Source organism: Mesoplodon mirus (genome assembly GCF_964341445.2).
Source record: "Mesoplodon mirus genome assembly, chromosome: 3".
Lineage (NCBI taxonomy): Eukaryota > Metazoa > Chordata > Mammalia > Artiodactyla > Ziphiidae > Mesoplodon > Mesoplodon mirus.
Genome location: NC_138978.1, coordinates 98,062,177 through 98,088,868, shown reverse-complemented (window position 1 = coordinate 98,088,868; position 26,692 = coordinate 98,062,177). Strand labels below are relative to the sequence as shown.

The 26,692-nt window shown below is 34.3% G+C and overlaps 1 protein-coding gene across 5 annotated transcripts; it reads right to left on the bottom strand.

The window, feature by feature from the left end:
* On the bottom strand, positions 1-25,060 carry RNPC3 (RNA binding region (RNP1, RRM) containing 3). 5 transcript variants are annotated; one of them, XM_082615700.1, is made up of 15 exons: positions 24,521-25,060; positions 23,306-23,353; positions 18,774-18,892; positions 17,526-17,609; positions 17,001-17,112; positions 15,832-15,900; positions 15,264-15,406; positions 12,335-12,460; positions 9,472-9,623; positions 7,099-7,260; positions 5,920-6,014; positions 5,773-5,831; positions 3,461-3,593; positions 2,683-2,754; positions 1-113 (listed from the first exon to the last, which is right to left on the bottom strand). In XM_082615700.1, exons 1-14 carry the CDS (start codon positions 24,710-24,712, stop codon positions 2,695-2,697), a joined length of 1,554 nt encoding a protein of 517 aa, XP_082471826.1. In that variant the 5' UTR covers positions 24,713-25,060; the 3' UTR covers positions 1-113; positions 2,683-2,694. The 5 variants fall into 5 exon arrangements, with proteins under 5 accessions (XP_082471826.1, XP_082471829.1, XP_082471827.1 ...); XM_082615703.1 differs by lacking the exons at positions 1-113; positions 24,521-25,060 and adding exons at positions 1,498-1,643; positions 23,953-24,513; XM_082615701.1 differs by lacking the exon at positions 1-113 and adding an exon at positions 1,499-1,643 and having other exon boundaries at positions 9,472-9,620.
* Between the last annotated feature and the right edge of the window lie 1,632 nt (positions 25,061-26,692).

The window sequence follows — 26,692 nt, the reverse complement described above, 5'->3', positions numbered from 1 at the left end:
AATTTTTAAATACACTTTAAAAGCTGTTACGCACAGTTCCATAGTCCAGGTGGTCAATTTCGTCTCCACAAAGTTGGAAAGCACTTGAGAGATATGAAAAATTCAAATGGAACCTAAAATACCATAGAAATTCATTAAAAGTAATCACGATTATAAAACAGTTCACTAGTTTTAAAATACCTAAAAGCTAAAACATTTATACTTAGAAAATTAGTGAATCATGTCAGTACAACAAAATTTTAATTGTCTAAATAAACAGCTTACACAGAAACTGGTTTATAACATTAAAAAATAAAACATTTTAACTGTGCCAATAGAAAAAAGTAACAGCAATTTCAGTATCTCTAACTTTTTGTACTCAGAGTGACAATGATTAACAGAATTTTTCATTGGTTTCATAGTACTATTTATAGCAGGATTTGCAAGAAAGAAATGTAAAGGCTCCAATGCTTTATTTTCCTACTTATAAAAGTTTAGATGGTTAGGTTGGTGTCTCGGATCCACCTTGCCATTTTAATCTAACAAGTAGAATCCAAACTGGTCAGTCTTTAGAACTACTAAGGGACCTTTTTAAATTAGATTCTTGGTCCTGATTCCAGAGATTCTGATTTATTAGCTCTAGGGCAGAGTCCAGGAATCTTTATGTGTAAAAATCCTTCCTCAATAGTTCTCAACTTTGGTTGCACATTAGAACCAATACTTTGGGAAATCTGAAAATCCTAATATGTATGCTGCAATCCAGACCATTGAATCAAAACTCTGGGGGAAAAACCCAGGCATCAGTATATTTTTTAGTTTATTATTATTGTTTTCTTTAGTCAGTTTTTTTTTTTTTTAAAGTTCCACAAGTCACTCCAATATGCAGCCAAAACTGAGAACCACTGTTCAGGTGGTTCTGTTTATCAACTAGTCTGGAAACCACTGCTCTTACATACCTACCAGAATTTTTCTTTCCACTTACTGAGCTACCCTGAGTCAACATTATGTATTCTCCTCTCTGTTACTCTTTTCTTATTCCTTTGTTTTACTTTGCTTAGAAAAAGAAAGAGGAAAAAAGATACTTCTACTTGCTATCTCAATAATAAAACCTCAGATGTAAGGTCTGCTACTCTTATTTGGAATTTACATTGAAATCCAGTTATTTAAATTTTCAACAAATGTACTTTTTAATAGGAAAAAAAAACCAATCAAATTTTACAACACATTATATATACAGAACACCTAAACCAGATACATCATGAAAAAGAAAACATATATGCTACTGAATTAGGTTTAGAAAATACATAAATAGAAAAAACAAGAATAAAATTTGTGTTAAAGCAAATGTATACATTGTCCAAGTAAAAAGCTGACCTGATTCACTAATTTTCCCTGGAAAAATTACATAACCTAAAGGACAGCACAGAAAATTTAGCAACAAATCTAAAAATCCCATAAAAGATTTGTTCAATCAACACAGATAATTTTTAAAGTACTTCATTTCAATACATTGTAAAAAAATTATTGCTTAAACTGGATCAATGGGTTGGGGAGAGACAAAACACTTGCAGGAAAATCAAAAAAACACTGCCCCAAAAAGGATACAACAAGAAAGGATACACTTTGTATGACAGTATTACAGCAGTATTTACGCAGGAATGCTTCTAAAGAAGAACAGCAGAATGCAATTTAATTTTTTTCTTATTTGTCATACTAGATTTACAAATAAAATGATTTTTTTAAACATACACTGAAAATGGTTTATTTTTATCTGTTCTTCTAAGGTATTTGTAAGACTTCTGACTATACTAGTATAGACACTTTACAACAAAATTCAAATATTCAAGGTGCCTCCCAAAAGGAACAAACATTAGGCAAAATTTTCTTTATATAATTTTTTCAGCTTAACCATCAGTAATTCTGGCTCACTTACTTCACATTCTTCCAGTATACTAAGGCAGAAAGATTTAAAATAATAAAAAACAAAAGGAATATATTTCTACTCATCTTTCTTAAATCAATGTGATATAAAATGCTTAATTCTACCATTTTTAATCATTAAATTACTTAAGTATGAATTAAAATTACTTATTTGAAAGATGAAATACTTCATTCCAAAAAAATATGTACATATTTCTGTGAGGTGTACAATTAGTAATTAGCAATGCAAATTCTCAGCTCCCACCAAGGGTAACCAACTTGTCCTGGCGTGGCAGACACTTTCCCAGTGTTAGCATTAAAAAGTCCAGTATCCTGGAAAACCCCTTAATCACAGGAAAACTAGGGATGATTGACTACCCAAGGCCCAACCCCCTTGCAGACCGACTGAATCAGAAACTCTGGGTGGGGGTGAGGGGAAACCCAGTAATCTGTGTTTTATCAGGCCCTCTAGGTGATTATAATACATGTTAAAATTTAAGAACTACTGCTTTACTCTATGAAGAAAAAGTAAATAAAGACTAATAAAGATACACTGCCCTTATAAAATTCATTCCCCAAATTTAATTTTTACAAATAGGTTTTATTCCATAGTTTTAATTGTGAAGTTTAATGGAAATTAACTGCATAGACAGAAAGAGTCAGAGGGAGGATCCTTTAAAAATGTTAGAAGGTACACGAATTACTATTCTCTCAGGCTTTTATCCTTCCTTAATTTTATCTCAAGAAAGTCTTGTCCTTTTATTATGTTATCTCCACACTTACCTTTACTAATTTTTAACACTTTCTTTTTCCTTCTTTAGAATCTTGTTTTGGTCTGGCAGATCGAGCAAACTGCTAATATTTAAAAATTAAGGTTTTGTTCACAAACATGAAAGTAATCTTTTCTAATGAATTGTCAAGAACTTCCTAATGTAGGGTAGGAGTACAGTTTTTAATTTATCTCTATATTTGTCTCCCTACTCAGTCATTCATCAAATATTTGTTGACTGCCTCCTAGCTGTCCATGATCTGAGGAAGAAATAAAAAATTTATCTTTTCTTTTAGTCATTTTTTACACCTAGACCTTTGCTCCTTCATTTATCCCACTGATTTCTAGTTTGAAACTGCATTAACTACTGAAAGCAGGATGGTAAATCAATGATATATACTTTGTTATTAAAATTCTCAAACATAAATATGAATTATAATACAATAAAATATAAGATAATAAAACTACAACGAATCATATCTTTAACGATTCCAAATGTACTTATGGATACTATAGTATCTTAGGCTTAGCATGAGTATGTATATTTTAAGCTGTATTAAGTTAAATGTTTACACTTGGCTGGATTTTAATAACCTCATGATGCTTATTTTCCAATAAAAATTTAAATAACATTGTCATTTGACTCAACTAAATATATTTATAACTGAGTATTCTCAAGCTAGAATACCAGCTGTTGAGATGAAGGATAATATAAAAATTGGTTTTAATTATACCCTTATTCCTAAAAACTATTGATCCATAAGTCTTGGAACAGACAGATTTGAAGGATACAACCACCATAGGTTTTCCAAAAAGAATGTATCCATTAGCTTCCTTTAATGCTTTTGCTGCTGCTTTTTCATTTGGAAGTCCAATGAAAGCTTGTCCTTTCATGCGACCTTCTTTCATCAAGCGTATATCAAACCTAGAAGTCACGGAAGAAAAAATGATTTTGACTCAAAGAATTGTCAAAGAATTCTGATGAAGTCAATGGGAATGCGTTGAACAATTTAAAAATTTGCTGTTTCAGAATAAAAACGACTATACTATCTGATTAGCACATTACTCAAGCTTTCTAAAATTATATTTTATATTCTGTTCTAAAATTGATTCTCTAAGTAGGTAATACTTACAGAATTATTTTGATGATGTGCTTATCTTTTTTTAGCTGTTATAAATATATGTGATTTAAAAATCATATATTACTAGCAACTATAAAAGCAAACTTCATAAGTTTTTCTTTCATATCTCTATTTTTAAACAGTTTTATTCAGCCAATTTAATACTGATATTTACTCAAGTAAAAAAAAAAAAAACAACTATACGACCAAGAATAAAAGGGCTGACAGGAACTACAGAAAAAGTAACATGGAATTTCAGAGTAGGAAGGGACTTCACTGATCATCCAGTCAAAAACCACCATTTTACAGATGATGTGTACAGAGACGGAGTGACTTCTTCAAGGTCGCACCGATCGCTAAAGTTAAAGCCAAAAACACAAAACAGAATTTGTATTCCAAGTGTAGTCTTCTATTATTCCCTAGTGTATTCATTTTTCAACATTTTGGGGGAGGAAACTATACTCAAAACTACTTAAAAAAACAGACTAATTTATAACTAAAGTACTGCCTAGCATTTAGTCTATGAGACTAGCAAAAGCATATAAAATATTTAAAGTATCAAAAAATGCAGCTAAATTGTTTTCTAACAAATTCACATGACTAGTCCCACAGGAGACAATTATTAATTTATCATTTTGATGTGTACAGCTTTCTCAATATAGAATTTTCTTTTCCCTTCAAATTCTAATGGCAGGCAATACTGGAAATAGAAAGAATGTATATACATTATATATATATATGTGTGCACGTATATATATATACACACAGACACACAATACATATACTTATATATACCTATGTGACACATACATATATTTATATATATACACACACACATATTATCTATTTTTAAATTTTTTCCCCTTATAATCATGATTCAAAGGCAGCAACAAGGAAAAGGGCCAGTATTTTGCATGGCCAGCAACATAAACTTTTGTTATCCTGATAAGATATATCTGTCACTAATGAATATAAAATGGACATGGTTTTTAAGACATGGTGATCACTGTGCATGCCTATTTAAAAAGGTACATAGCCCAGATAAGACTTTAAAAATATTAGTTTCACATGAAGATTAAAGCAAAATTAACTAGAGTCATTTATCTAATTTACCTCCATTCAAAAGTCTCTCTCCTTACCTTTTCTAATTTTCTTTACTTCTAATTTATATGGCCAAGATCTTACATGCTCTAGAGTTAACCAATTATAAAATTTTAAAGAATGAAATTCTAACTCCAAACATTAGCTTCGATATCATTTACAAATCATATCGTTCTCTTTTGCACTCATAAAACTGGAAGCCTTCTGAATTGAACGAAGAGAAGTTACTGCCATGGTAAGAATCTAAAAAACTCTGCCTGACTGCTATATATTCCTGGATGAGTCATTAAAACTCTGCCTGACTGCTATATATTCCTGGATGAGTCATTAAAACTCTGCCTGACTGCTATATATTCCTGGATGAGTCATTAAAATGCTAGTTTTCAAAATGTAATCTTTGGAGCAGCAGCTTAGTCATCATCCATACACATTTTAGAAACACAAATTCATGAGCCCTATCTCAACCTAGAATATCAGACTGTCTAGGGATAGACCAAGGAAATGGTTTTAATAAGCTCTTACACAGGTTAAAGTTTGAGAACCACTGCTTTAGGGCTAGGGATTGAGGCCTGTTTCTATAAATAATGCTTTACTGGAACTCAGCCATTACTGTTCATTTATGTATTGTTTACAGCTGCTTTAATGCCACAAAGACAAAACTGAGTAGTTGCAACAGACACCATACTATTTTAGTATAATATTAAATTTTTACTATCTGTCAATTTAAAAAGAACTTTGCTGACTCTTGCTCTAGATGTCTAAAAGATAAGAGCAATTTCTTCATATAATTTTAATCTCTAAAGGGGAAATGATGTTTAAAAAAGGGCTAATTTCTAACAGATTAAAAACAAAACACAATTTGAGAATATACATGACACTTACATTATGCGTTGTGTTTCCGACGAAAAGTCAACGTATCTTCCAAAAATAAATTTAAGGTCCTAGAATTTCAACAAGGAAAAGACTAATAAGGAAAGCCAGGGGAAAAACATGTAAAATAATAAAACCAATTTATAAATTTCAACTTACCTTTTCTTTAACTTGTTTAGCTAAATTCTTTACATAAATTCTACAGTTTGGTTCACCAGGTTCATAACTTCTAAAAACTGAAAGTGTTTCCATTTCTTATATAAAAACAAAACAAGGATACAAAATTAAGACAGTTTCATCAATTTTTCAAAGAAAAACTATAATGGCATTCAAATATATCTGTTAAATAGACAAAATAAGCATTAAGAAAATGTTAAAACCATACAAATTAATGGCAATGTTACTAATGGGATAAAAATACCCATTAAAAATCTAAAGTGGTGATATGAAAAAAAGTTTAAAACTTTCAGGCATCTAGAATAACTAAAATTTATCCAATAAAATATTTCTGTTAAAACTCTGTAAAGCTTAACTTTAAGATGAGTTACTTTATTACAAAAACTAAAGCAAATAAAGATGCTACCAAATATTTGTGTAATTATTTTGCTTAAAGTCAATCTCCCAAACTACCAGCACCAATATATTCAAAGGTAAAAATAAAGTACTCAAATGTAATAATCAAGTATTTCAGGCAAACTGTGGCTTCTGAATCTCTATACGGCTACTCCTATTTAGTGACAATAACTATCTTTACTGACAACTAGATGTTCTAGGCAAAAATATGTCAGTTGGAAGTCTGTTTCCCATTATTATGGGAAAAATTATAATGTGTTACATGTCAATCTAAAACCCCTAAGTATTTTCCTAAAATATACTAAAACAAGAAAAATCCATTAAGAAGTAAAAAACTATCACATTACGATATAAAATTCATAAACACAGGCTTTTAATCACCAAATAGTTAAAACTATTTTTTTTTAGACAAATAATTGCTCTGCATACATCTCAGATACAGTACTGTGATGGTCTATCAACTGTAGCCAGAATACAGAATTCCAGACTGTGGGCCACACTGATTTAACATGTCATATAAGTTTCAGGAATGAAAACATTCTTCCAAATAAATATAGACTGGAAACATTATACTGAGAGATGCTTTTCCTCCCTATAAAGTATGAGTACTAAATACCAAAAGTGGTGATTAAAAACATTAACTGGAGAGATGTTTTGAAGCATGTGCTTTGAATAAAGTAAACAACATGAAGAGATTTGTTTTGCTTCTGAAGGGCCAAAGAAATGTAAAATGGAATAAATGCTGGTTTATTTCATGAAAATTACCTTCTCTAGAAATTCTGCCCTTTTCCAACTCCCTTCTAGAAATACATTCTGATGGCATTTCATCAGAGTCTTCTTTAATCTCCTCTGCGATGCTCAAATTTGGTTTTGGGAAGATTTTTCCAAATCCTATATTGGATTCATCAACTTCAGAAGCAGGTAAGTCTAAGAGTTAACATTGACATCAGCCATTAAAAATCCCTCCCTTCAAAACAGTTTTTCTTCTCCATTTTTAATTTTTAAGATATATTCTAGCAATAAAACTCTTTGGTGTTTTTCTCAATACTCTGAAACAAGGATAAGCAAACTTTTTCTATAAAGGCTCAAACAGTAAATACTTTAGGCTTTGCAGGCCATATGGTTTCTATCATGACTACTCAACTCTGCCATTAGAACATGAAAATCATAAAATAAGACACTTCCATTTGAGGGTACTAAAAACACATCCATTATGCTTCTCACCAAAAAAAAAAAAAGAGCCAATCCTAATCAAAGTCAGGAAAAAGAAGTATTTGTGCACTTAATTACTTATTCAAATAGGAAAATTAAAAACGATTATAAATTTTAAATTTACAACATAGCAACATAATGGATTGCATTCAGAAAACATGAATCTTACCTTCAGCAAAAATTAAACTGACTTGGGGGAGAGGGTTGGGAAGGACAGGATTAAACATTCAGTAGAAAAATTCTAGTTATACTACCTAAAAAAACAAACAAAACCCTAAAAAAGCTGTGAAAATGATGCAAATAACATGCCATATTTAGGATTATAAAAGTCTCCTCATAACATAGAAAAACCGTCGTACCAACAGACCTCCTGTAGCCTGAAGGCATCAGTAAGAAAAAAACTTTTAAAACTGTTTTTACTGTTAATTCAGCATTACTCTACATTGATGCAGAATGGGACGATTGTCCCCCCCTCACAAAGGTCTAAATCCTTGAGTAAATTAAACTTAAAAAAATAAAAACTTGTGTCAAGGGGTGACTAGCCATGAGATAAGAAAGAAAACCATACAAAAATACAAATATAAATACTGAAACAAACAAAAAAGGAGCTATCTGAAAAGGCAATGCATTCTCACTAACCATCAGAGAGACAGGAATTAAAACCAGTTACAGTTTATCACTCAGTATATTTGCAATACTTACTAGAACTCTATCCTATATTCACACAAGTGCTCAAAGATATATGTACAAAAATGTATATTCCAGAATTTTCTGTAATAATAAAGAAAATGGAAACAACCTCAACTTCTATCAATAGAGTATAATTAAATAAAGATTGTTATAACTATACTATGGAGTGCTATGCAGCCATAAAAATGTAACCCATGATGGCTATTTAAAAAAAGAAGTAAGGGGGCTTCCCTGGTGGCGCAGTGGTTGAGAGTCCGCCTGCCGATGCAGGGGACACAGGTTCGTGCCCCAGTCCGGGAAGATACCACATGCCGCGGAGCGGCTAGGCCCGTGAGCCATGGCCGCTGAGCCTGTGAGTCTGGGGTCTGTGCTGCGCAAAGGGAGAGGCCACAAGAGTGAGAGGCTCGCGTACCACAAAAAAAATAAATAAATTAAAAAAATAAAAATAAAAAAAATAAAAAAAATTTAAAAAGTAAGGGAAAATAAAATGTTTATACACAAGTATAGGATAAGATCTGGAAGGACTATTTTCATACCAAATTATTAACAATGGTTATCTCTAAGTATTGGGATAGGGAAGCGGGGTTTGAGGTGTTAGCTTTTTAAAACTTTATATGCTTCTGTTTTGATTATATTTTCTATAAGCTGGTATTATTTCTGAAATTTAAAAATTAAAGAACAAAGAAATGCCACTGTAGTATAACATCAAATTAATGTTTAAAATAAGCAGAAAAAAATCTGTAATTCAATACATTATCTTCAAACTTAACAAATAGTATCTTGTAAACAATCTTCCATGTCTTTTGGATTAAGAAAAATTTTTTTACATGAAATCTACAACCCAAAAAATAATCACACTGCTTGTTTTCCTAACCAATAATACAACTGTACTAATAAAACCAGAGCATCACATATAACAAGCAATGAAAAAACAGATCAATACAAGAAACTGTTTTATCATATTTTTAGTGTAAACATCAGCAAAAACGAGACTAAACCTCACCCTAGAGTTCATTACTAGCAAAAGGTAACTGTGACAATCTTACCACTAAGCTCCAATTTTAGTTATATAAAAAAGTTTAAAATGGATAGTATTCTAAGACGCTAACAAAGACCTAATTGCATATTTTAAATATATTCACAAATACTAAAAAAAAACCATAAAATTTAATTCTAATACAAAAAAAACTGAGAAGAATTTTTACATAGCATGTTAAAGAACTAGAATACGCTTACCACAATTTTGTTCTTCACAATTTTGTTCTTTTTCTAAATCTTTCTTAAATGCAGCTGACATGTCGGTAGATATATGGAATTCAATTTTTTTATTACCTACAGGTTGTGGTTGGTCAAATACATCCGAAGGTAACAACACTGGATGTAAACTGCTGTTTACAAACAATCACAGCATTACTTTGTAATTGCAAATAAAATTTTGAGTAAAAACATTATTTCATATTTACTTTAGATTTAAAAAGCTAACACTGATAAAACACACTATAGGCATTGAACAAAGTAACTTACATTTAACTTCAATAAATCCTAACAAATGTTCTCATATAGGTATTATTAAATTCCTAGTTTAGACAGATAAGGAGTTTGCGGCTAAAGGGTGTTAAGAAATTGCATAAAGTCACTCAGTAAATGACAGAGATAGGACTTTAGGACTATTGATTCTAAACTTCAGGATATTTACCAATAAGCAAAAAAGTTCATTCTGTGTTTAATGTAAGCATTTTATGCACTGTATTCTATATACTATATATAATAAACCTATGCAGGTCAATGCAGTAGCCAGAAGCCACATGTGGCTAATAAGCATTTGAAATGTTGCTGTACTTATGCTCTAAGTATAAAATATACACCAGAGTTTAACAACATTGTGTGAAAAAAGAAATATAAAATGTTTTAATAACTTTTTATATTAATTATATGTTAAAATAACATTTCAGATATAATCCGTTGGATAAAATATATTATTAGAATTAATTTTATCTTTTAATGTGGCTATTGGTAAATTTAATTGGTTCACATTACAGCTGACCCTGGAACAACTTAGGGGTTAAGGGCCCCAACCCTGCAGCAGTTGAAAAGCTGTATATAACTTCATCAGCCTTCCATATCCATGGTTCCTCTGTATCTATGGATCCATATCTAGGGATTCAACCAACCTCAAATCATGCAGTACTGTAGTATTTATTGAGAAAAAGTCTGCATATAAGTGGACCCACACAGTTCAAACCTGTGCTGTTGAAGGGTCAACTGTATTAGTTTTTAATTGTTTGGTGCTGCTACAGATCAAAAGCATGGGACTGTGGTGTCAAAACATACATACATGGGAAATATGCATCATATTATGTATACTTAACATAAAATAATAATTAAAAAAAAACCCAAAGACCCATTCCTTTAAAAATGTAAAAAGATCATTTTAACAAACTTCTTCCTCAATTTATAGTTACTTACAAGTTCAAGAGAAATTTACCTTGTAGAAAAGCTGAATAAAATTAAAATTGCAATTAATGGCAATTTTCATCTGATTAAGATATTAAAATACATTGAATTCCATGGCAAAAAGGCAAGTACAATTTCTGCCATAATTTCAAAGAAAATTTGTTAAGCAAAATGTCAGATAATCAGTGAAAAAGGAAAAAAAAGGACAATATATTTCAAACGAAATACACGTAATAAGTACTATTTCATTGGCCATTTCTCTACTCTAACTGAAAATTTAAGACATAGTCGGAAGTTAATTTATACCTAATAAAATTCTTTCGTACCCATAGCCCTGACCATCACCCAACATCTACATAATTTTCCTGGAAAGTTTATTACAAGGTGACAAAGTCTGAAAGAAATTCTTGTTTTTAATATCAATGGCATTACAATGGCTCCCTCAATGTATTCAAACACCATAACTTAACATTTAAGGCAGTTATCTCCACATCCTTCTAGCTTTCCCTTTCATCATTTCTATTCCTACGCACCAAATTTTCCTACCTCTGGAAACTCACTTTTTCATTCACACTGAATATCTCTTCCCTGCCTAAGTTTTGCCTCTCATCCTTCAAGCCCAGCTCAAATGTCTCCTATCTCTTAAAGTCTTTCCAGATTTCTTGACTGGCTGTGACCTCTCCTTCCTCACAACCCTTCATTCTTAGTTACATCTTCTTCTTATGCCATTTATTATAATTGCTAATGTGACAGTCATCTGTGCATACGGCTTACTTACCCATAAGACTATTAACTCACTGTTTGAAAAGATAGCATTGAGCTTTGGAAGAATGTTCCAAACCACATAATATTTATCAGAGAACTTATCACATATTTGATAAATATTTAAAGGTGGGACCTGTGTGCTAAGCCATGTACATGTACAGTACTACATGTGAACTTTTACCAGGTAGGGTACTTTGAAGTAAAAAAATGTTTGATATCAGGTAGTGGAGTTAGGAGAAATTAACAAAATTTCATATAAAAACACTGGTGATGGATGCCATTATCAGAACTGTGAATGCAGGAGGAGAAAGAGATAATGAAAGGAAAGTAAATGAATTTTGTTTTGGATAATATCTTAAAAGTGCCTACAAGACACTGAGTATGCAAATAGGAAGCTGGAAATGAAGACTTTAGATCTCAGGAGGTTAAATCTAGAAATGGAGATTTGGAATCTATTAGCTGCAACAGGTGAACCATTGAAAAATTAATGATATTAACAAGGAGCATAAATATATGAACAGAAAATGACAATGGACAGGAGTATATGGAATCCAGGATTTTAAAAAAAAGCAAGTGAGTGAGTAAGAGAAAGTCACAAAAGAAAAAAGTAGGAAGGAAAAGAGGAAGAGAGGAAATAAGATGAGAAATAAAAAAAGAGAATGTAAAATTAAGGGTGGACAATTTTGAAACCTGGGGTAGTCAATAGTATCAAATGCTGGTCAACTTTGAGAATTAAGGATACTTGTGAATTTGGCAAATAATCAGTCACTGGTAAACCCGTGGACTGATGAAATAAAAGTCAGAGTGAGGTATGATTTGAGTTAAGCAATCAGACAAAGTACATACAAAACCCTTATCTTATAATCCAAAACAAAATTACCTGTGTGAAGCAGATGATGGCATATTCAACAGATCCTTTATTTTTCTCTTTTTTCTCACATGGTGCTGCTTTACTGTTTTTGGTCTTTTGGGCTGAAGATTTGCTAGTTCCATTAGTTTGCTCATTCTACATTGGAGGAAAGAAAAGTAGAAAAGATTTCTTTTTGTAGAAGCATAGCTATTTATAACTGCTTTTGTTAAACAAATTTGTATTGAGCTTATAAATTATAAAATGATTTGTATGGCATAACTATAATTTCTAAGCCATCAAATAAGATATAATCAATCTGACAAAAGCTCAAGTTACAAATCTCCTTGCTCAACTTTCATCTTAGTTTGAAGGAATTTGGAATTTACTTAATTGCAATTTTTAAAGATATGTTTTACTAAAAAAATTATTAGTTGCCCAAATGACTGAACTTTGATGCCAAAAAGTTAAACAAAATACACTAATCTCTGTAACTTTATTGCTCTTTTCTTGACTAATATTCAAAAGACCTTGCGAACATAGTAAAATTATTTTGATTCATATTTTAATTATTAAAAAGAACCTGCACTTAAGTACTTTTACTTAAAATATTTTGTGCATAATTGTTGGAAAACATCATTATATAAACAAGATACTTGAGAACAGAGTTTTCAAATACTATACTCTGAAGTAGCTTAATCAATCAAGGGGTGACAATTGATACCTTATATATAGCTTATCTCCATTATGATTATGAATAATATCTAGAATAGATCTTGTCTAGGCTTTCTTGGATCTTCCACAGGATCAGATATAGTGCTTCCACAGAGCAAGTTCAAAAATCACTAGTCACAGCTCTACTTCTCCAGAGTTAAGTTTGTGAAATTTGAAAGCAAAACAAGCACAGTAAAATGTAGTGAAGAAGAATTTGGTTAAAATAAGTTTTAAACCTTTTCTCCTTAAGTGAGGAAAAATGAAAACATGTTATAAATTTTTAAAGCCTCTTAACAATCATGGTTTACCAAAAAATTTATGAATAAATCCAGTTATACAAAATATATGTCTGTATTCATAGATTGCTCACCCAAAGTATACTAAGACTCTACACAGTGCAAGGCATATGTTAAGTAAGTAATCAATAGACATTTGCTGACAAATACATAGTGGCATATTTTATAATATTTCCAGAAGATAACAGAGAAGCATGAAACCAGAGGTTAGTTCATGCAAAGGCTTTGTTCTCATGACTCAAGATGAATTAGCAGGATTCCTCACTACATCCCTAAATGGAAACCTAAATAAACAAAAACAAAAATGGTTTTAGCTAGCCTATTAAAGCATTTATCATTACTATTATTATTTTTATAAAGAAAATAAAATTTACAGGTTAAGTAATTAGCCCATTGCAATGTTCTACATTCTTTATTTAGCAACAAGTTAGTCTATTAAGAACTGCCAGCCTTCCTTATTGTCTCTATTCAAGACAGACACTCTATTCACTCCTTCCTCAGAAAGACAAAATATATGGAGCCACTACTCAAGTGGACGTTGCCTCAGTAACAGTCAAATTGCTGCTGATTACTTATATACGTTGCTTAGATTCTCTGCTTGGATTTTGACTCCTGTCAACCACTCCTTCTGTATCTGGTTGCTTCTGTGCATATCTGCCTAAGATTTCCATCATTGGCCTACACAGGTCTTTTAGGCTAGGGGTTGACAAATTACAGCCGAAGGACCAAATCTAGTCAGTGTCTGTTATTTTTAAATAAAAAGTTTTGTTGGAAGATAGCAACATCCACTTATTTAGGTATCATCTATGGCTGCTTTCCACTTCAACAGAACTCTTTGGCCCTATACAGAAAATGTTTAGCAATTCCTGTCTTAGGCTATGCTGTGGATTATATACCTGAACATTATTAACAATTTATTGCTTTTTGCCAGAATCTTTAAACAAAATATATGTAGATCATCAAGAACAACCAATAAAAGAATAATTCATTTGCAGTAATTTTTGTGAATGTTTTTGTATAAAATCCTATAGAACTGCTCTAGAAATTATTCTGAGGTGAATAAAGTCCAGGGGAATAAGCTGACAAAAACAGAAATACAACTTAATTTTGTTCTGTAAAGTCTCCACAAACACTGAATTAGTGAATAATGGATCACTGCCCCTAGGGCAGTGATGTTCCTGCAAGCATGTGCTCACATTTCATCTGTTGATCAATACATACCTGGTTTTGTGCGTGTTTCTGTTTAAGAACACCTTATTTAATATATATTGTTGATTCATTAACATTGAACTCACCGTCAATAGTGCTATAACTCAGGCCTGAACAAAGTTTATCTAACACACAGCATTTTCTCCATAACGCACATCACAACCTTCTTGATCTTGGAAACACTAGACAGCACTTCAACACTATGCTTGGAGACCATTTTAAACAGCAAAATCAACAAGAAACAGCACAAAAATGTGCAAAACATGGTACAAATAGTGAAAAAGACACTTGTTTATGGTATGAGAGCTGAAACAAGAAGGCAGAATGTCACCTTGTTCTACCTCATCTAGGAATATGCATGTCAAGAGACTCAAATTTTTCACCATTCTACACATGCTGTCTTCAGAAGATCATAAAAGCACTGTAATTATTGGTGCTAAAGTCATAAATAAATTGTAACAAGTAGGCAAATTTGCAAATACAGAATCAAAAAATAATGAGGATCAACTGTATACCATAATCATCAATCCAAAAAATTATTCATAATACAAAAATGTTCCCTTAAGTCTTGATACCCAGTTTCAGGTCTTAATCTATAGCACGATGGGGAGCTGGGGATAGACAAATTCTAAAGACCCTGAATTATGAAGAAGTGTATGCAAAACTTAAGAAGAGCAAGAGAATCTCTCTCCCATATTCTATGTTTCTTAGAATCTAAACAAGTATTATTTGACATTGCAAACCTTTGACGGTCTTCATCATCACTGCTTTCATATTCTGATTCTTTACTAGATAATTCCTCATCCTCATCTGGCAAAGGAGGTTCCTCTGGTGGCTGAGGAGATGCAGGTGGAAGAGGAGCATGTAGTGGCATATAGTCCTCATACTAATTAAAAGAACAAAGCAAAAATACTATGGTAATCTATGATGTTTAGAAAACCATTTCCTTTCAGATACATGATTCTCGCATCTCTCTACCTCATGATTTTCTTCTACACATTCAACATATATTGATGCAACACTTGTCTTAGCAGCCTTTAGCTGATCACAAAACTTGTTTATTCTTCCTTGGCACTTAGCTGGACTAAATTTCCAAACCTCCTTTGCAGTTAGATTTCCCCTGAATCTTAGTCAATGAAATGTTAGCATAAAAAACTCCCACACATATAATTCTCTCTTTCTTCTTGATCTGCAGGCTTAGACCTCTCTGACATTAGAGGTCACTGGCACAACATTTGTAAAATTTAGCCTCAATAATTTCACCTCAAGAAGAGAAATTTTGAATCTTGAAAATTCTAAGAGCTTTCTTACCATGGGAGGCCTTGCAGTAATTGGTCCAAAAGGTGTGGGCAAATTCATTTTATTCATAAGATGAAGCACCTTAATAAAAGTGGTAAAACATTTAAAATAAAATAGAAAAATGATGATTCAACTCATATCTGATATTCTATGTACTTAAAAACTTTGCAATAACACTATTCATTACTTTAGTGCAAAGGAAGGACCACCTCTTGCCTTTATAATCCCAGGACAGGGCTAAACTAATATATCTCAGGCACTGGTGTATCTCAGAAGATTAGCCTTCCTAAAATATTTGTCAATTCTACAAATACAATTATTCTCGTTATTAAAAATGTCATGTTCTTACAATATAAAAATTTACTGAACTGTTTTTTTTTCCCCTTGATTATTGTGAAATTATGAAACAGAGAAGTACAACAAAGAAGTATCATCTATATTTTGTACTTAAAAGTACGTTTTATTGTCAGTACTTTCAAGCATTTGCTGAGGGGTCCTCTATGTCCTTTCCTTTAAGAAAGGAAAAGGTGTATGCTAAAGTAACAAAGAATTACCAGAAATTATATTTCCCAAATTAGCTTATGTTTATTAGTATTATTAATACTAAACATGTTAGTATTTTTAAGCTATAGTTTATAAAAGCATTTACTTGAATATAGTAATTTTTTATTACCTTTTGCAAGGGACTGAATGTTTGTGTCCCCCTCCAAAATTCTTATGTTGAATCCTAACCCACAATGGGATGGTATTAGGACATAAAGCCTTTGGGAAGTAATTAGGTCATAAGGGTAGAACACCCATAAATGGGATTAGCGTCCCTTATAAAAAGCACAAGAGAGAGCTGTCTCACCCTCTTTCAGCTACATGAGGATACAAAGAGAAAACGGCCATCTGCAACCCAGAAGAGGGCCCTCACCAGAACCTAACCATGCTGGCACACTGATCTCCAACTTCCAGCCTCTAGACTGTGAAAAATAATTTTTTTATTATTTAAAAGCCATCCAGGCTATGGTACTTAGTTATAGCAGCACAAACGAAGACACCTTTAAAATACTGAAACATCATTGTCCCTATAGGAATTAGTCTAATACTATTATAAAAAAAAGTTTGAGAATTAGCATGAAAAGTAACATATAAGGTTGTACAAGTACTTACTTTGAGGAACGTTTTATTCTACTTACCTGTACGTAGAACTTAGGCACACTTGCCAAAGCATTTACTATGTTTGCTAGAATTGTGCTTGAAGGTGGTGGGTACATATACTTGAGGCATGAATTTAGAGGAAAAGTCAGCCTAAAAAAATATTTTAAAATGCTTATTGTGTTTTAATAAGCTTCATATCAATAACTCATTTTAGGTAAACTAATAACATACAAATTGCTCAAATGATTCAGTAAGAGTACTCTGTTCCAAACAGATCCAATTGATTACATTTAAAAAGAAACTTGCCTTCTGATTGCATTATAGAAGAATACGGCATTTCTTATCAGAGAATATCTTACAACTGAACATTTTAATGGAACCAAATTCAGTGACAAACTCTTAGAGCTCAGTATGTTTAATCAGCACATTAAAAATATGCACGATACATAATAAAATGTTCTTTAAAAAATTATCTTATTTGCAATACACACACATCCCACACACACACCACCTATCCAAAACAAAACCAAAAGAACGATGTAATACAAACAAAAAATGCTAACCCATGGTTTGGTGCAATTCCATTTTCTATGGTTAAACAATCAAGTTCTTTCTTTTCTTTATCATCTTCCACAGTATCATCAGACCTAAGAAATACAGAATCAAAGTTGATCTTACCTTTAGAAATAGAATGAAAAATTGCATATAAAAATGACATACTGGGCTTCCCTGGTGGCACAGTGGTTATGAATCTGCCTGTCAATGCAGGGGACATGGGTTCAAGCCCTGGTCCGGGAAGATCCCACATGCCGTGGCGCAACTAAGCCCATGAGCCACAACTACTGAAGCCCATGCGCCTAGAGCCCGTGCTCCACGACAAGAGAAGCCACTACAATGAGAAGCCTGCACACCGCAGCGAAGAATAGCCCCCGCTCGCCGCAACGAGAGAAAGCCTGCATGCAGCTACAAAGACCCAACGCAGCCCAAAATAAATAAATAAATAAATAAATGACATATCATCTTTTCAAACAAGGCATTATGAAAACAGTTCCATAAGTAAAACTTTCAACTATTTAAGTAAACACCAATGAAAAAGAGTATCTATTCCAGATATTATAGAAGGCATGGCACATTTTCATTTACTCCTCACAGCAACCCTATGAAGATGCTATGATAAATCTCACTGACACCCCCGCCCCACCAAAACTGAAGTTCACATGGTATAAATCAGTGGCACACAAATTTTCTCAATGTACATCAATGAGGGTCTGTTAAAACTCAGACTGCTGGGGCCTATCCTCCTCCCCACCCCCAATACCCCAAATTTCTGATTCAGTAGGACTAGGTTAAAGGCCTAAGAATCTTTCTTTCAGTCAAGATCCTAGATGATGAAGCTGGTACAGGGATTATACTTTGAGAACCACTGGTGTAAAGCAAATTTATAAAGGTTATATAACTACAAAGAATTACAGCTGGGACCCAAATACCAGGCCACGCCTATTCATGACACCTTGCTATATCTAACACAAGGACTTTATACTAGTTACCTTCCCTCCACTTAAAGTTGAATGCTTTTCTCCCTACTCTTTTCCCACTTCACATTGATTAATTCCTAATATTAAATCAATACTCAGGTTCCTGATGCACAATTAGGAATGAACAAATATATTGCTTTAATGTACTAGATTCAGTAGAAAGATATAACCATTTACTGTTTCAAATTATTTACCTGCTAGTCTGAAAACAATCCAAGAGCAATACAACGGATTTAAAAAAACACTTTTAAAATGTACGAAAACCTAGCTACATACCTTTTCTTTTTTTCAGTGCTTGAAGAAGGACATGGTGAATGAACTTGATCTTGCTCTTTTGCAAATTCAACAACTAAAGTATGACCTAAAAGCTTCAGTTGATGAAGTCTTGTCAATGCCTTCAGTTGGAAGAGTAAAAAAAAAAAATTAATAACTGTACCAAAATTATTTGTTAGCTACCATATATAAAATAATTTATACATGTTTTTTGTTAACACTCTTAACATTTCCTTGGCTGTTTCTTACCCATTTCTCATCTCAGGCTGACAAGGCTTCATTACTTATTAAGCAACTGTTTCCAATCACTTAGGAAAACTAAGATCTGGTTAAATACAATGCTGCCTATACCCAGGCAGCTGAAAATGGTTAGAAAAACAAACATAATGAATTGGGCTAGTCTCACTTTAAATTCACAACCACAAATCTGAGGGTGACCCTTAAGGAAGCCACCGTCATATATTATATTAGTTCATTTTTTCTACCAATCTCTAAGACAATATTTTGTACTATTTCCTTCTTCCTCAACCTCACAATACTCCTGTCCCATTCTTTTAGCCTAGGATACTGCTTCCTACTTTGAGAAAACTGAAGCAACAAGATGAGAACTTCAGATTTCTCACCATAAGTTCCCATCTACCAGCTTCTGCCTCCACATATTCTATCCTCTATCTGTTATCATATGTTAACAATCCATGTTTTTATTTAAATCTAGTTGTTTTACTTGTATACTAATTCCCAGCCTCTCTTCTGCTCTCTGGAACTGTACAGGGTGTGTTCCTACCTACATTGCTAATTTTCTGTCCTCTATTGGATCATCGATATCAGCATACAAACATAGTCTGATTTCTCCCATCCTAAAAAATATTTTTTCTTTATCTGTTGATCCAACTTATCATTCTCCCCCACCCGCCCCCACCCCACACTCCGCCTTAAATTACTCTTGCAGTAAAACTCAAGAATTATCTATGCCCTCTATCTAAAATTCCTCTCTGCCCATCCAGTCTCAAACCCACTCCAATCAGGTTCATGCCTTAATCAGTCCACTGACACTGCTTGTCATAAACAACAAATTCTGTACTGCCACACCAATGGTCAATTCTCAATCTTCATTTTACTGCATTTAACACAATCACTCCACTCCCTCCTTCATACATGTTCTTCATTTGGTGTCTAGACACTATAATTTCCTACAGGTTTCTTCCCAGCTCATTGGTTTCTACTCCTCAATCACTGTGGCTTATGCCATCTCAAACTCTTAATGCTGTCATACTCCAGAGGTCTATTATTGGTCCTCTCTATCTAATCCAGCACTCTAATTTTAAAAACCATCTCTATGCTGATGATTTCCCAATTTATAATTTCAGCCCAAACCTCTGTCCTTAAATCCAGGAACATATATCCAAACTACTGGAAAGCTTCTCTTAATTTTAAATATTTTAAAATTAAGACTTCAGGAATTGAATCTTCTCTCTCCATCCCCCCTCAAATGTTCTCCATCTGGAACCTTCCAATGGTAACCCCCTTCTTTCATTTACTTATGTCAAAAATCTTGGAACCATCCTTAACACCTCTTTCCCACGTTGCATATCCAAGCCACTGAGAAATCCTGTTTGCTTCTACCTACAAAATATATCCAGAATCTGATTATTTCCTACCATCTCCACTGCTAACATCATGGTCCAAGCAACCATCATCTCTGGACCGAATTAACAGTATAACCTTTTAACAGATTTCCCTGTTTTTACTCTTCCCTGCCTTCCATCTACTCTCAACACAAAGTGATACTTTTAAATATAAGGTGAATTATGTTACTGCTTTGCTAACAATACTACAGTGGCTCCCAATTTTACTCAGAGTAACATCTACGGTCCTTACAGTACCTACATGATATGGCCCTCTTACTTCTCTGATCTCAAATTCAGTATCTCCCCTCATTTTTTTTTTTTTTTGCTTTAGCCACAAGCTAGTGCATGCCAGCTATTCCTCTTATTGGAATGCACTTCCCCAAAATTCCCTTAGCTAACTTCCTTCACTTCCTTTAAAATGTTGCTCAAATATGACCATAACCACCTTAACTGTAGTTTAATCCTCCCAACCCAGCACTCCTGATCCTATGGTTCTTTTCTTATAGCATTTATCATTTTCTAAAATATTAAACTCATTAAGCTATTATTTATGGTCTGTCTCCCCTTTGAGAATGTGAGCTCCGATGAGGGCATAAATCTGTGTTTTATTCATTGATATATCCCAAGACCTAAAGCAGCATCTAGCAAATAGCAGGCACTCAATATTTTTTGAACAAATGGAACTTTAGGCCTTAACAGGGACTATAATTTTTTTTTTTTTTTTTTTTTTTTTTTTTTTTGCGTTACGCGGGCCTCTCACTGTTGTGGCCTCTCCCGCTGCGGAGCACAGGCTCTGGACACGCAGGCTCAGCGGCCATGGCTCACAGGCCTAGCCGCTCCACAGCATGTGGGATCTTCCCGGACCGGGGCACGAACCCGTGTCCCCTGCATCGGCAGGCAGACTCTCAACCACTGCGCCACCAGGGAAGCCCAACAGGGACGATAATTTTATTCTACCATCTTTATGCATCCTTACTCGACTCCATTATACAAAGCAATTTTCTATATGTTTCAATAATTTTCAAGTCCTTAAATCAGCCTAGACCTCTTACTATCAGTGAGCCTTTGATTATCTGAAATACGGCTGAATTGCTGAATTGCTTTAAGTTTCTTCCTCTCAAAATGTATGTCACACATTCTTTTCAAAGTTATGGCTTTTAAGTTTTAATGCTAGACAATGACTGGTTCCATGCCCTCTCCCCCAAGTTAATCTTGACTCTAAAACAAGGTGGTTTTCATTACCATATTTTACTAAAAACTTTTTATGCTATATTTCAAAAGGTCTTTTCTGAAAAAAAATTTTTCCTATACTTTAATACATATAATGTGAAAGTCCTCTGTAATCCCATCCTTGGAGAAAGACATTTATTATTCAATTTGGTTTATAGCTCTGCTACATTTTGTTCTATAAACTAACATACACAGTATTGATACTAGTTTTCCAAAATTCCAAGGTTACATATTATATAATGTTTTGCAACTTTATTCATGTACTCTATCTGGGCTATATTCCTTATTAGTACATATTCATTTGAGCTCATTCTCTGAGGGTTGTAGTCCAGTGTATGGATATACTACAATTTAAAGTATCCTTTCCTCTTACTGATAAAAATTTGGGTCATTTCTATAGTTTCACAATAAAAATACTTTACTAATAGACTGTGTTCATTCTTCACCTTGTGTCATCACAGGATCTTATCTTCTTAAAACTCTCTTCTCCTTGCATCCATGAGAATTTATTTTCTAGTTCTACTTCCTTTTTAACTTCTCCCTCCCAGTCTTCTTTGTTGGCTCTTCTCCCTTTGGGCAACCATATCCATTTACCTTGTTGAGGAAACTCCATTTTTAACCCTGCCTCAGCTCTAGGCCCATATTTTTAATTGTTTTTAAAATATTTCCACAGAAGTAGCCCACAGGCTCCACAAAATTAATAGATAATATGTGAACTCATTACCTACCTTTGCAAACATCCTCTGAATCCTGCCCTTCATGTCAACTAATGTAATAACCCAATAACTCAGTCCAAAAATTTCCAAGTATTCCCTCTCTCTCAACCACTACATCTACAGGGATCACAGGACCAACAAACACAATCTCTACCAAATGTATATCTACTTCTTTCTTTGTCTTCTTACTGCCTTATTCAGATCCTTTCTCTTGCCTTAGCCATTATAACATTTCTCTTATCTTTGCTTTCCCATTTGGTCTTTCTAACTCTAATCTTTTTCCATATCCAATCCGTTACATGAACTCTACCAGATGTCTTTCACAGACTTGACCATATTACTGGTCAGCTCAAATATATCAAGTGCCTTAAGAATAACTACTAAACAAAATTCAATCCCTCCCTCCCTTCCACCCAAATTTAGACTCAACCTATCTTCCAAGTCCTATTTCAATTTCAACTCTTAGTTTTTGCTCCACTTAGAACTTTCCATGCCCCACAGCTTTATTTAGTGTTCTCTAAACCTGGAAGGTCCATCTCCCTTTGTTTTCTTCTCAGAATCTAACTAATCATTAAAGGTCTACCTCAAAGGTCACCTCCTTTGCAAATGATCCCCTAGGATTTTTTTTTAATATATATATATTTTCCATTTAATGCTTAAAACATCTTGTCTTGCAACAGTTACAGAGATTTATCAATGTTTGCATCCTTTAGAACTTGTCATTTTTAATTACATACGAGATTACAATTCAATTTTAATTCATGTTCCAGTTAATCTACTAGTCTTATGCCCAAACATTGGGCAAAATCTGCCAGATGACAAACCAAATGTAGCCTATGGGGCAGACTCTGAAAATACAAACCCTTTTGCTTTTAAAAACTATTGTTTAACATTATGCTCCATTTTTGAACTAAAACTGGATAACAGAAAATTGTTAATAATAGAAAAGAAAAAGTCATACCTTTATAGCTGCTTTTTCATTAGGGAAAGTAGCAAAAGCTGTATGTTTCTGAAAAACAAGGTACAAATTATTTCAAATATAATTTCTCATAAGGAAGTCTGATATTTTACCAGCTGACAGTGATTTGACACATTAATAAAATCACAGAAAAGGACAGGAAATCCAGATCATTTAACTCATTACTAAATTCAGTACACTGCTTTTTAATCAGTTTAGGATCAAACTTCTTTGAAAAACTTTCTCATATAAAGGGGCACGCACGCGCACACACGCACACACACACACACAGCATGTTTTACATATATTTTCAAGTAGTTCGACAGTCCATAAGTTTAAAAACCCCTACTATACACAGAGGACCACCCTTAAACCATCCAAAAATATAAAATATCTTCCATGTATAACGCATCTATGATCTAAACTTTCCTCTATATAGCCAAATGCAAAGTTTAAATTGGTCTTTCTCCTAACTCAGTAATTCTCAACCCTGGCTGCATTATTAGAAACACCTGGGGAGACTTTAACCACTGATGTTTCGCCCCATCACAGGTCATCTGGCAGAAACTTAACATCACCACTGCTATTTTAATGGAGAGAACTCATCTAAAACATCTTCAGGTATAAAGGAAAATAAAGTAATTGTGTACCTCCCAGTGTTGGACTTTGAACAGTCTTAAAATATTGCTCCCTGAAGGATTCCGTTGGAAATTTTTTATGAAGAACATCTTCGTCAAAAACTTAGTAGAAATCCTGTAACTTAGTTTACTCAAGTTACTGACTAGTGTAGCTTCTCCTCTATTTTGATGAATGTCTTGACGCTGGCTTATAAGTAAACCAAGATTTTTAAACAGTCCTTCGTTACATATTTCTGAGAGTATTCTTGAGCCTAAGAGAAATACCTCCAAATGCAGAGGAGTTTCGAGATTCCCAGGATGGGAAAATGGAACATAACTAAGCTTCTCTTTTCAGTTTTTCTTCTTTGCCTTTCTCACTTGCCCTTTTCCGCAGCGCGGAGACTAACCTAGGCTCGAGCCAATTAAAACTTGACTTGGGACGCAAGATATTTTGATATGAAGGAGGAAAGACTGGGAAGCCCCCACTACACAAGCGCATCTCCCTCACTCTTTTCTGTCCTCTTCCTTCTGTCAGAACTCCCCCTCCCCAGGTCAATGGCCAAGGGCCTTCCCCGGAGGCTCGGGACCGGCGCGCCCTTACCAGTCGCCCCTTATCGGACAGGACGCGCACGGACTGCGCCCCGAAATACTTCAGTAAGTCCTCTTTCTCCTCAGCGGTCAGCTCGGCTGGCAGGTGCCTCACTAAAAGGGTTCGGTCGCCCCGCGGCGGAGAAAGCGAAGCAGAGCTCTGGCATCCTCTCGACATCGGAAGCGGCTGTTCTGGAGCCGCCATTTCTCACGGAGAACCAACAACAGGGAAGCCACTGAAGAAACCGCAGGGATCACAAAAAGCTGAGCTAAATGAGTGTTTTCCCACTTCGCGCTAAGGATTCTGGAAACAAGGAAGTAACGCGAGAGATGTAGCCTTCTCGCGAGACCTGCACCACGGACGGGTGCCAGCTCTTCGGAGACACGTTCCTCAGACTGAAGGTCAAAGTTCCACGGTGATGGGAAAGCAAAATGATTCAAATTCCAGGTAGTTGATGACGGCATTAAAAACAAAAATTCCCCCGAGAGAGGTGTAAGGATTTAAAAAAACTGTCAATGCGTGAGAGACTTCAGCCCCTTTCACGAAAGAGGAAGTAACCCCAAGGCCAGAAGGAGTCACTTTTGCGCATGTGCTAGCTGGTAGCGGGTCTGGGCGTGGCGCCAGGGAGGTCTGGAGTTGCGCTAGCGGGGTTTCTAATCCTGGCAGATTGCAAAGTGCGTCTGATTGGCTGGCTGGGACTTGGTGTGGGAATACCGGTTCTGTGTCTACACTAGGGATGATAATGCCTAAAGATTGCACATTCTTTCTTTGGCTCAGTAGCCTTCACGTAGCCAGGCGAACTCAGTTTTAAGGAACAAAAAGTTGAGACAGACACTTGTTTTCTTGAATCATCGGACACGTAGCAGCAGCCTGATACGGTCTGGCCGTGGTTCCCTTTCACGGAATTAGCGGCCTCTAGGGAGAGATGCCCTAATATAAATCCCATCAACCACTCTAAGGTGTAGGTACTCCTCCCCATTTTACAATTGAGCACTCTGATGTACAATACAGGGAGGTGTAAGTCACACAGCTATTAAATGACCGAACTGGGATTTGACCCTGCTAGTGTGACTGGCCTTTACACTATTCTGCCCCGTTCCTTAATGGAGCGAGGCAGAGAAGTCTTCCTTATTCCATACAAAGAGGGCATTGAGGATTCTGGATAGAGGTATTATTTTAGGTGCAGCTACTACAATCTGGAGGCCTAAGGTGCCTCTTAACCTCTCTTTTTTATTTGCTACTTGATTAGATGGTAACTGTATAGCAGTAAACACTATATCAAAGTTTGGCTCCCATGGAAGACGGGTTGGGGAACAAGGGAGGGACAGACATTAATAAAAACTAGAAAAACTATGGAGAACCCCTCCACAAAATGTCTTGTATATAGAGCGAGACCATGAGGGCCCTGTGGTTTAGTTTGAAGTCTTGATTAACCGAAGAGCAATTGGAAACTGACAGAATTTTTGGTAGAGGTCTGTGTGTATGTGTATATGTATGTAATGATTAAATTTTAGATATGAAAATTTCTCTGGTTGCAGTGTGAAAAATGGAGTAGAAGCAGGAAGACCAGTTGGGCTATTGCAGTAGCCCAGGCAAAAGACACTGCTAGAAATAGTTAGGTAACAGTAGACATGGAGAAAAGGAACAGGAATTGAGATGTATTTTGGAAGTAGAATAGATAGACTTGCAGATGAAGAAGAGTAATTAAGGATAAATTTTGAGGTTTTGGCTTGAGCCCCAACTGTCTACCATCTAGGTGGATGATGATGCCATTTACTGAGCATAAGAAGAGTTAACTAAAGTGTAGCTAGATTAGAGACTGTAGGGGAGGAAGGAACACATTAAATTTAAAGTATCTATTCAGTATCCAGTGTTTGAAGTAAGCAGTTGGATGTGTAATTATGGCATTCTGGAGAAACATCAACACTAGATACATATATAACATCAACACATATAATACTTATATCCAAGGTATAAGAGTGTAGGTAGAGAGAAAGGGGATCAGTATTGATCCATGGGGCACGCCAGTGTTGAGAAATTGAGAGGAGGAAGAACAAGGTAATACTTTTTCTCTTGGCACTTACACTCTAGTAATAAAGACAGACTAAAACATGTAGATAAGTAAGTAAATGAGTCCCTTTTGGAGAGTAAATAAGTGCTTTGAGGGAAAAAAAACAAAAGTAG